Source organism: Corvus moneduloides, chromosome 3, assembly GCF_009650955.1.
Source record: "Corvus moneduloides isolate bCorMon1 chromosome 3, bCorMon1.pri, whole genome shotgun sequence".
Taxonomy (NCBI): Eukaryota; Metazoa; Chordata; class Aves; order Passeriformes; family Corvidae; genus Corvus; species Corvus moneduloides.
In genome coordinates this window covers 58,695,179-58,706,536 of record NC_045478.1, presented here as the reverse complement: position 1 = coordinate 58,706,536, position 11,358 = coordinate 58,695,179, and the positions used below count along the sequence as shown (strand labels likewise).

Below are 11,358 nucleotides of genomic sequence, written 5' to 3'. Positions count from 1 at the left end.
ATGACAGCTATAGTAACAGGAATTCTTGCTGATGGTGGAATGCATCAGTAATAACTGTCTGGGAAGCTCTGCCAGACTCTTTGCCAACTACTGGCAGCATTACTCTTCCTATGTAAAGCTAAATGTGCGCAAGTGAGGTTGTGATAGCAGAGAATGAAATTGGCCCATAGGGTAAATTACACACCACTTACACACTGCTCATGCCTTGAAAAGAGGACACTCATCAGGAATATGAGGCCACTGTTGGGCTGCTCCCCTTCATTTCATCATACACTGTGCAGGCCCAGGGAGCTGCACAGAAATGAGTGACTCGTTTCTGCATCACTGGGGCCCTGGAGCTTGTGCCACCCACGCTGCTGGGCCCATGTGTTTGCTGGTTAGGGGCCAGGGCAGGAGCAGGAGCTGGGAGGCAGAAATACAGTCAGGAAAGTGGGTCCTGATGTGGATACTGGGCTAGGAGGAAGGTGTGCTTTTTCAAAATTGCACTATGCTGGTGTGGCTTAACTTCCATCTCTTTCAGACATTTTACACCACACTGGGCCTGGATCCTCAAACAGGACATGGTTGAAGTGACATCCCTTTCATTTCAGTTTTACACACACGACAAGAATATAAATGACAAATACTCCGACCTTCAATCAGTAAATATCCAGAGCATCCTCCATGGTATGCAGTGACTGTGCATAGCAGGGGCTCAATCATTTCCCCTTTTCTTCACCCAGAGCTTTCCCCATTTAATTCAGTCATTTGAAATCTGATCATGCTCAACAAGAAACAGCAAAGGTAGGTGAATGATGATTCTGAACTCAATCCCCAGGTAATGCTGGTGTGAGAGCTCTGGAGAGGAGCCAGTGAAACGCATTTAGGGACACAAATGCATAGCATCATTCCATCAGCATCTCTGATGAGAACACTTAGAGATGGCTTCTTTACATCTCTTTACAAGAGATCCTGTCCATGCACCATTGCTAGTAGAGGAAACTGCAGGAATCTTGCTGTTTTATTTAAAAGGGTGAAACAGTGCATGTTCTCCCACTCAATGGCTTATCTATAGGAGTTAACAAAAATATTCTGAGGGTGTACCATGCTCTTAGCAGTTCTGATCAATAAATATGATCAATAGTCTAGTAACTGTACCTTCATAATTATTTTATGATTCTATTAAAAAGGCTATGTAAGCATTTTTGTAGAACAGACACTTCAATGAAAAGCTTATTTTATAATCCATTTTTCACTCTCAGGCTGTAACATCATTCATCAGCTGGCTACTTTAAATAATCCTATCACAAGGACTTTTAGATATTTAACAATAAAAGGTGCATGCTTCTGGTAAGTGAGCTAACAGCAGGTGAGGACCAGGATTTTCTTCATAAAGCACACAGCTTCATTAGGAAAGCATTTTGATACCTTGTTTTCATAAAATGAGAATGCACATTGATCAGTTATGATTGTGTCTTACCTCTAAGCCTAAAAGAAAAGTACCCAAGTGGTGATCCGCAGGAAAAGTTTTCTCATTGATGAATGGTCACTTTTTTAATGGGAAATACACTTTGGAAATTACATAGCAGGCGATGTACTGTTTTCTGGAGGAAAACTGACAATGATCTCAGCTAAAGTTTTATAAAGCAGGAGTGACTGGGTCAGTCAATGGAGTTTACATGACAAACAGAGATAATCAAGGCAGGGCCTTCATTTGGAAGGGATTTGCATTATACTCTTATTAGTGCACCATCTAGTGGGATCGTGGGGGAAACACCTGCACATGTAGCAATGCTAAAATAAATCACTAATAAAAATAGCCTTTTAAAAATAGATTGACTATGTATTCAGCATTCCTGCAGCAAAAAGGCATATCAGAATGGCTTTTTTCCTTAGTAACTTTAATTAATGAAAGTGAGAAAATGACATTTCCAACCATCAATTAACATAAGAACTCTATGTAGGTGTATAAGTCTCGGAGTCTATGTTGTCTCTCCTTTCAGCGTGCTTTGAGACCCAGGAAGAACCACCCATGTAAAGTAAAGAGTAGTCTTGCCTATTTCAGGCCTTTACCTTTGCTCCATTCTGTTTGCAGTTTATTAGACTTCTCTATTATTATTGGGTTAGGATGCCTAGTAAGTTTTTCACTGTTTTAGCTGTTTCTAAATCTTAGCAACGACCAAGGTCTATGACGAAGCAGAATTAGACTTGCACTTCCCAATTTCTGCAGCTCTTCCTCAGGCGAGCCTGGGCTATGTGGAGGAGGTGGCATTCCCAGCAATCGGATGCTGCGGGCTGTTTGCTCTGTGGTATTTAACGCGCATGGGGGTATTCTGCAGATATATGAAGCGGCTCAGCCCCGGGGCTCTGGGGAGCATTTGGCCCTGTCATTGTCCCTTTGAAGAAGCAAGGAGGACGCAGAAATGACCCAAATGCCGTGCAGGCAGCCTGGAGGCTCACCTGTCACTTCCCAGGGAGCTGGGCCAGGATGAGCCCCGCTGCCGCGGGTACCCCATCCTCCTTGTCCCCCGAGCCCGGTACCGGCAGCGGTGAGAACGCATCCTTCATTTCTCGTGCTCCTGGCATCGCTTGGCCCCTCTCCCAGCTGTATATTGTGTATCTCTGCATGTAAAGGCACCTTTGAAGAGATCTACAGTTTCCCACTCATTTTCTTTGACTTGTCCATTCCCATTTAGAGAAGAACTGACCCAAGCTGAAGGCAAGGCTGGCAAAGCAGGCTATCAGCATAGTAACGTCGTATTTTTCACTGTAATATTGTATCCTTGCCCATGTTTTCCCCTTGCTGGCGGATGCAACAGCATCTTTTCCCTAAATGACACTCTCCCCACCCTTCACCCCCACTTTTTCCATTCGCACACGGCTGCGGCTGCCGGGGTTGCCCCGCTCCCCTCGGGAGCCCCCGGGGTCCGTCAGCAGCGGTGTTTCCCCGCAGGCCCGGGCGGAGCCGCCCGTCAGAGACGGCCCGGCCCCACTCTCGCAGCCGCCCGGGCGGGGCGGGGCCGCGCCTTCCCCCACCTCTCCCGTCACGGCGGGGCGGGCAGGCCCCGGCCCGGCCCGCCCCTCCACGCCCTGCACCGCCCCCGCCCCCGCCGCACCCCTGGGAGCGGGCTCGCCGGGGCCGGGTAAGAGCCGCGGGAGCTCCGCCGAGGCGCCGGGGGTGTTGCCCGCTGCAGGTGGGGGTGACCAGGGCGGTGTCCGGCCAGCCGGGAAGGGGCTGCCAGGCGCAGGGAGCCTTTCAGAGGGCGGCGGGAAGGGCCTCGCCGGGGCCGCCCCCCCGTGCCCGGCCGTGGGGCAAGCGGGGCGGCTGCGGGCGAGGCGGGGGCCGGGGCCGGAGCCGCGGCCGCGAGGGGAGCGCGGTGTTGGAGCGCGGTCGGTCGTGTCAGCACCAGCCCCTTTCCCCGCACCCTTCCCTGTGACAGCCCCGGTGCCAGGGCTTTGGGCTCGGCGATGCTCTCGGGGGAGAGTCGGGGCCTACAGCGGGTGTTTTACAGCAGCTGGTGTGGAACTGTAGGGTAGGACAGGCACCCCCGCCTTGTGGAAGTGCTCCCCTTGCTGTTCCACGTCCGAGGTGAGCATGTCAGCGGGAGGGGGGGACATTATAAAAGCGGCCGATGTAAATAGCGAGCCCGGGCCTGGCGCGCCGGCCCCCGGCCCGGCGTTATCGCTGTTTTCCTGGTGAATCGCTCGCCGCCGCATCAGGAAAGGGCGCTTCTTCAAACTCAGCAATTCAGTGGAAGGTTTCACTCCGCTTTGCATACAGTGCAGGGCACTACATCTTAATTGGAGAAGCCCAGTGATAAAATCCCAGGATACTTTGCCAGAAGCAATGTGCTCCTGTGCTGTGATCCCCTCCGCAAGCCGTTCAAAGGCAGTGGGCTGTGCCAGCAGGGCGACTGGAACCCTCCTGTCAGGTGATTATCCAGGCTTGTGTTTTGCCGGCAGTGCAGCCCTTCTGCTTGGAGGTTGTGCAATTGCTCTTAATAGAAAAGAAGGAAAAGGGGGCCAAAAAGAGAGTTAAAATATGTCAAAATTAGAAGAAAGTGGTGCTGAATGGTGGCATTGTTATGAGCTGTATCTGTGTTTGCTTCATGAAGACGCCTTCCGTAGTGTTATGGAAGAATATGAGGTAGCACTCTTCTTGGTGGCTTACACTGAAGTGAAACTCTTGGAAGAGGAGAAGAAAAGAGACCATGAGCTGTGTGTAGTCATTAGCACCCTGATAGGCCTCAGAGAGGCTCGGCATCCATTGCAATCAGATTTTGTGCAAAGGTAACTTTTCACTCGGTGCGCTTGATCTGAGCACTTGGTTCAATGTGAACAAGCTACCATGAGGGAGAATTGAGTGAGAATATCTAGTGCACCACATATGTTGGGCTTCTCATCCGTCTTCTTTTTCCCATGAGATGTTGTTTGCCTACCAGCAGCACAAGAAACTGGGCACTTTGAAATGGTCGTCTCAGGTCCATTTTCAGACTTCCCATTCCCTCTCTTCCCCAACAGTTCCAGTTCCCAGTGTTCATTTTCCTGTTCCTGCTTCATTGTAAGGCCTTTAAATGCCTTGTGAGCTCCTAGGGAACATAATTCTCTTACTTAAGGCATTTTGCCAAGCAGTAATATGTTCTCTTAGGCTTGTGAAAGCTATGGGCTTCCTTCACCTAGTTCATCATAAATATCAGTGTGAATGAATCAGACAATTGTAAGCATGTTAATTTTTATCCATATGTGCTAAGCGTTGGTGATGCATTAGGCCTAATAGAATTTCAAGCTTCTGTGATTTAGTTTTTCATGCCGAGCAGTTAAAATGTCACTGCTTTAAATTGCATCTTTGTTCAACAGAATCATTTTTAGGAAAAATAAAACACTGACCAGTCACACAATCTAATAATTATTTCCAAAAACCCCAAATGTAGAGCTGTTAGACGATGTAAGCTTGGTTTTGGTAGGTTTCAGCATCAGTAATGTGACAGGGCTGAGAGAATTGTGCAGAGTGGATAGGAAGTTACCCTTTGACAGGTCTTATGTTAGTGTTGATGCAGTTTTAAATAAACTTTTCTTGCTTTTTCCTACCCTATATGGATTTAAGTTTGACTTCTACCTGAAAGTAGAGGATTAAAAAAAAAAATCTGGAAACTTTTCTTTTAAGAAAGCAAGAAGAATTTAATTTTACTGCTACTGTGTTTGCATATTTGTTATGCTCCACAGTCAGTTTTGTATTATGGGGGCCTAGAGCCTGCCTGTGGACCAGGATTTCAGCACATTAGGAGCTGTAAAAGCACAAACTGGTAAATGTAATATCAGTCTCTAAATATTTTAGCTTAAGTATAAAGGAAAAAAAGACATAAGTCCAGAAAAAAATCCTCCCTCATCCACTAACAAAAATAATGACAGATTTAATGCTCACCTTTAATGCTCACCTGTATCTTGCTAAGTCAGTTGCTATGAGTCAGTTATGAGAATCCCTCAGGTGCTGTAGCAGGAGGTCCTTATCTTTTATGCAGCTATCATTGAGACTTGCTGAAATTTTTCCCCAAGTCTTTCAGCAGTTCATCACTTTTGCCTGTGTTTTCACCCTGCTTGAAGGATTTTGCACTTCTTTTTTTTTTTTGAGAGCGGCAGTAGTTTATAAAGGAAGCCACATACTGTTTAGGAGAAGCTTTGTTACTGTGACTTTTATTTAGGAGAAAAAAATCCCATAAGGAAAGCCCCATGATTTGTCTCTGGATACTTAAAGGCATAAAATCAGATTTAAATTCAGATCAGATTTAAATTTTCAAGTGTTCTATGAAATGCAGTATGTACTTTTTGTTTTCTGAAAGTTAAGGGTCTATGTAAACATTTCTAGGTCCTGATGCTATAACATTGCTCAGACAGTAAAACTATTGCTTAAGGGTTCTTATCCTAATGTGTATGGGCTAGATTTCTGGGAGAAGGAGGATTCTTTGGATATCTAAATGAGAAAATACAAAATAGATTAGGTGCTTATTAACTGTAGCTGACTGGAGCCTGCAAGATATTCGGGTGACTGCTGTGAGATCTGACATGTGCAGTGCTTGTCATACCGCTTCCTTTTATCCTGATGGAGCTTTCAGGAATGACACTGGGGAGCTGTGTAGATGTAGGAGTACCCACTTTCCTGTCTCTACGTTCATAGCCAATGGAAAAGTGGATTTTTTCTTATGCCTGACAAACACCTTTCTAGAAAATACGTTGATACTAAGGTTCATTTTTTGTTTTGGTCTGGAATGACCGTATGATGTAGGAACCAGTTAATGCAGAAATTGTGAAAAATATGTAGCAGTCATTTGAATTCTTCAAGCCTCAATGTACAGTGAGGTCCTGCTTCAGTTCATATTAATGAAATGTTCTGATTTTTCATTTCATTTGTGCCCGTAGACTCAGTTCCTTGGACTTTCTTCAGTAGCTTGACAAGCTGAATTGCCACTAGGTGTACTCGCATTCAGAGGCAGAGACGTTCAGCAGAAGATAAAATAATCAGAAACTCACACCTGACTGAAACTTTTAGAGGAACTGAAGACTACCACAAGTGCAGCTCCATCCCAGTTTGAAGGCAAAGTGTACTTCCCGCAACTGCAGCAGGCTTTTAACTTCCCTGTTTTGTAAGTTGTGCAGCCAGTAATACCAAAATACGTCACAACAGAGTAGTTAAATGCTGTGAAAGTGAAAAGGGGAAATGTCTATGGAAATTCAGTGTCTTGATGAATGCTCCTATCACCCTGGATGGAAGGAAGTGCTTGGTGCATGCCTGTTTTTTTCCTGGTGGTTGAAACCCTGACCTTGTCTAGGTCATTAGCAGTTGACTTTCCAAGGGCTCAGCTTGTCTGTGTTTTCAGAGGAGCTTGAGTAACTCAGCACTAACAAGTGAAGGGGATGTGAGTGGAAGTAGGGTGCTCATCTGGTTGAGATGCCCGTGTTGCTGTGAGAACTAGAAGGAGAAAGTGTGGCAAAGATTGGGAGGTGATGACAGCTGATGGCTGTCCTCTTACCTCTCTGTCTGTCTGTTCCCTATGCCAGTTGCTTACTCTGTCACCAGCCTGTATTATTAAAATACTTAGGAATAGCATTGTTAGCAGAAGAATGTGCATGGAGTAAATCAGCTGTGAATTTACATGGCTGTCCTACAAATTTACTATAAATCTCAGTTCTTAAGTATGTGAGTTGATACAAAGAATTCTGTCAACAGTTAGAGAGATCTACATGTGCAGATGAAAAGCTGAACTATATCCTGTGGACTTTGCAGTCTGTCATCTGAACATCTTATTATCTGTTGCATTTGGCTGTAGTAGAAAGTTGAAAAATTCTTAAGTCTTATGTGTGGAACAATCTGTACATTTGTCAGTGTCCTGGAGTGTAACTTGTTTAAAGATACTTACAGTTAGCAATATTTGGTGTGTATCTCTAGATTGTAAAGATGTTCCTGAGAACAGTGTTTCGGGGAGCTGTCTGGTGAATACAAATAACAAAAGGAGAAAAAGCAGTCATGAAATACTATTTCAGTTAGTTCTACACAAGGTAACTTGGTCTTTTGCCATCTCTTCTCCTTAGCAGCGGCATTTTAACTTTAACATTAAACATATGTTTAACTTTTAACATTAACTATAATATTTAACTAAAAAGTTTTTTAGTCAGTAGCATTGTAGTTAGCATGCTACTAAGGTGTCTAGAAATAGCCATAACTTTTAAGAAAAACCTGTCAGCAGTTCTGAGAAATCTTTTTCAAACTTAGTTTTTAGGTGGTTTCTTTGGATTCTATGCCTATGATTGTATTTTTCACTGAACTGGTAGATTTCCTTGCTTAGTCAATGCACCAAGGTATAGAGCCATTAATTTGCTATAAAGTTTTCATGGGTTTGGTCTTACAATACAAATTCAGTGCAATGTTGCCTGGAGTTTCCAAAAAAATCAAGGGTTGTAATGCCAGCCTTGGCCCAGATAAGTGGGATTTAGGCTGTCTGGCTGGCTGACTTCAGACTTTAGTCAAAATAACTTGAATCTGCATGTGGTACAGACAAAGACAGGAAACGACACTGCAGACAGCTAGCATGACTCGCGGGCGATAGTGCAGCAAGCAGAAGAGTGCAAATACACTCCCTGTTGGCTTGTCTGCAGTCAGGTTGTTCATTACTGGGGGATACCTCAGGGTCTGAAGCAGGGTTTGGGATCATAGTGAAGCAGCCATTTCAAAATCATGCAGGGTTTGTCTTCATGATAGCAGCAGCTTGTTCATGTGGCACAGGTGATGTCACCTGCAGGGCAGCAGTGGTAGGCCTGACCTCTGTAGTTACATCCCTGGTGAAGTTTGGGAGGGATGTACGATGTCGGGTCCAGTACAGTGTCTTGGCTCCACTAGAGACCATTTCATATTACAGAGGTATGAAAACAGTCATGTTTTAAAACAACCAGGGTACTGCTGCCTGTATTAATACAGGCGTTTCCAAAGGTGAAAGGAAATCATATTTGGCAAAAGGGGCTGTTAAATGCTTGTATTTAAAAAAAAGTTCGTAAGGACTTGAGTTTGCAAATTGTAGCACAGCTGCTGTCATACTTGACAAAGCAGTTGGCCTTTTCATTTCCTTCTTTTCACACATTAAATGTGCTTTCTTTTTCTCTATACCTGAAACTGAGTTTTAGCAGTGTCTCTTAACCAGAAGCTGACAGGCCAGGAGAAGAGGACATTGCTTGGAAGGCACATGGTTTGGGTTGAACAGTGGAAATGTGGGGGACTTAAAATGTTCAGCCTGTGAGGGTGATGTGCAGGAGACAACAGCCTGGAGGAAATTGTGGGATTGTGTTGGATGTGTGTGTGCTTGATTATTCTGCATTCTCACTGCAGAGCAGATAAACTCCAGCTTTGATTTGCACAGGTATTGCGATCTATGTCTTCTTAATTTCAATTTAGAATATGAGCACATGAACTTGTGCTGAAATTTGATCTGTATGGATGGAAAAACACCCCTAAAAATGTGTTTGAATATCTAAACTGTTGAAAAATTAATTCATATTGACAAACACAGTAGCTGAAACAGGATAAAGTAGTAATTCATAGAACTTATGTGATACTGGGTTAAACTAAAACTGAAGTTGATACAAATGATTGATGTTTAGAGGGTGCTGCCTTCTTTCTGATGTCTTGTGTGATACCTGCTGGGATTTTTTTTCAGTGGTTACATATGCTGGATTGTATTGGTGGGATGGGTGATACATGGTATGTAAATAACAATATAATTGGTTTGGGATATAATTCTTTAGAGGGTTTGGCATTTTCAGATTAAATATACAGCTTTTTTTTTTCTGGAATGGCAACAAATTAAAATTATACTCTGTCTTTGATTATGGTGGGGAAAATACATAAGAAGTTTGACAAAGAATAAACTCCATCCTTGAAGTACAGTGCTTTTGGAGAGGATAAACATTAGTGTATGGAATTTTCTTTAATCTTTTCCCATGTATTCTTCTTTAAGATGATGAAGACCTTTATAAACCAATGACCAAAACGTAACTATTGTTTTCTGTAGGTAGAGACTATCTGACTTTCTCCTGTTGTGGATGACCTTGACAGCACATCTACTCAGCCATGTCGTACGGACCGGGTTTTGGGGATCCTAATCAGCTAGCCCAACGCATAACTTCTAACATCCAGAAGATCACACAATGCTGTAAGTTGCATTTGTGCATGTTTTGTGTAAAATTTTAGTAATGGGGTGCCCCCATTCAAGGTGAGTTTCTCAGCTTGATCCATGGGAATTCACTCTGACTTCCCTACTCATTTGGCAGATTTGTGGCGCCCCATCCAGTGTGTGCAGTCCTTCCTTCATGTGTATGGTCAGCAGTGATCTGCCACAGCAAGTACAGATAGTGTCACTCTGTATTCACCAGTTTTGTCCTGGCCAGTTAAGGGGCACCTTAAGATGGTAGGTTGAGGTGTTTACTGAGCAAGGTTTGCATCAAGTATTCACTGAAGCTTGAATTGTTTAGCAGAGACAGAAGCTGTGGCCTTGCAGCTTCCCCTTAGGCGTATGTCTTAGATATGTAAAAAAGATTCTGCAAGTTTTAATATACCAGTATGTAGTTTCATGCCACCTGTTTTTCTAGCCACCTAACTGAGGTATTCAAGTTAGAGGTTAGTTAGGCTGCTGGGATTTTCAGTCCTTTTTCTCTTTTCCTCCATTTTCCATTTTATTTTTGTGTATGTATGAAGCAAATACAACTTGATTCACAAATTATGCAAAATGTATGGTTCATCAGAAGGGAGATAGTCATGAACAACATGTGGCTGGTTTTGGTATGTGTGTTTTATGTTGTGCAGGATGCAGAGTGCATGCAGAAATGAGTATTTTAATGTTAAAACTTAAAATGAATTCTGATCAGTAAAATATGTCAGTTTTTATCAAATTTTGATTTTTGTTTACAAGGCAAGTTCTAGAAGTTGGTATTTGTAGCACAGATTAGTGGCACAGATTGGTTTTTTTCCTATTTTTTCAGTTACATTTTGTATTTTCTTCCAGAAAGAATTTCTTAAGATGTCAACGGACAGGAACAAAAATTGCAATTTTGCCTTATTGAAAAGTTTCTGTACATCAGGGCTGTGTTTCCACAATCCAAAATTAACAAACCAACTCTGTAAAAGTCCTTATGCTTTAATTCCTAAAATCTACTCAGTGAATTCATTCGGTCTGACGGTTTCTAACTTGGTCTTCCAGAGGCAACTGCCAACCTGTGACAGACACTGAGGCTCCAAGATGTAAAAAATAAGGGGTTTTTGTCAGGTGAAAACATAAAGTGAAGTCAGTGCTTGAAACTGGAGTATTGTGAAGGCTGCTGAACATAATTAACTGTCTTGTGCTGGACTTAGTGATTCCTTAATCTCATCTTTACCCTTCCGTCTCTTCTGCTGTGTGTCTCCTCCCCAAGGCACGTGAACAGCAAGCTGTCCATGCATAGCTAGGAGATATGCCAGAACAGTTATCTACAATCCTGCTGTCTTTTGTATTTTGAAATTTATGTTGCTAAAGTCTGAGCAACAGGTTCTACTGCCTTTCCAAGACCCAAGTCCAAATGTCTCCTAGCGCCACTGCTGCATGGCTTCAGAAACAAGAGCTTTGCCCTGAAAAGCTCCAGCCAAGCACTTTCCTAGTTCTGGTAGGTACACAGCTGGGTTCAAGCCCTTGCTCTTCTGTAGACCTGACTGAACTGTAACCACTCAATTACTCTTGCAGTCCATTCTCTGTTAGATTTTATGAGAATCTGGATCCTATGGACATACTGAACATGCTTCCTGAACTGAGGTCTCTAAGGGCTTATGTACCTTTTTTGTAACTTTTTTATTTCCCATGTGTAATA

General features: G+C 43.6%; 1 protein-coding gene across 7 annotated transcripts in view; it reads left to right on the top strand.

The window, feature by feature from the left end:
• The first annotated feature begins 3,036 nt into the window (after positions 1-3,036).
• STX7 (syntaxin 7) overlaps positions 3,037-11,358 on the top strand; it is a 31,999-nt gene continuing 23,677 nt past the window's right edge. Inside the window, exons 1-3 of one of the 7 annotated variants that reach the window (XM_032101738.1) lie at positions 3,037-3,122; positions 6,394-6,617; positions 9,534-9,674. In XM_032101738.1, the coding sequence (XP_031957629.1) occupies positions 9,593-9,674 (82 nt within the window). In that variant the 5' untranslated portion in view covers positions 3,037-3,122; positions 6,394-6,617; positions 9,534-9,592. Of the gene's footprint in view, positions 3,174-3,361; positions 3,569-3,803; positions 3,912-6,393; positions 6,618-9,533; positions 9,675-11,358 lie in introns of those variants that run through there. The other 6 variants (XM_032101739.1, XM_032101740.1, XM_032101741.1 and 3 more) reach the window with 6 other exon arrangements.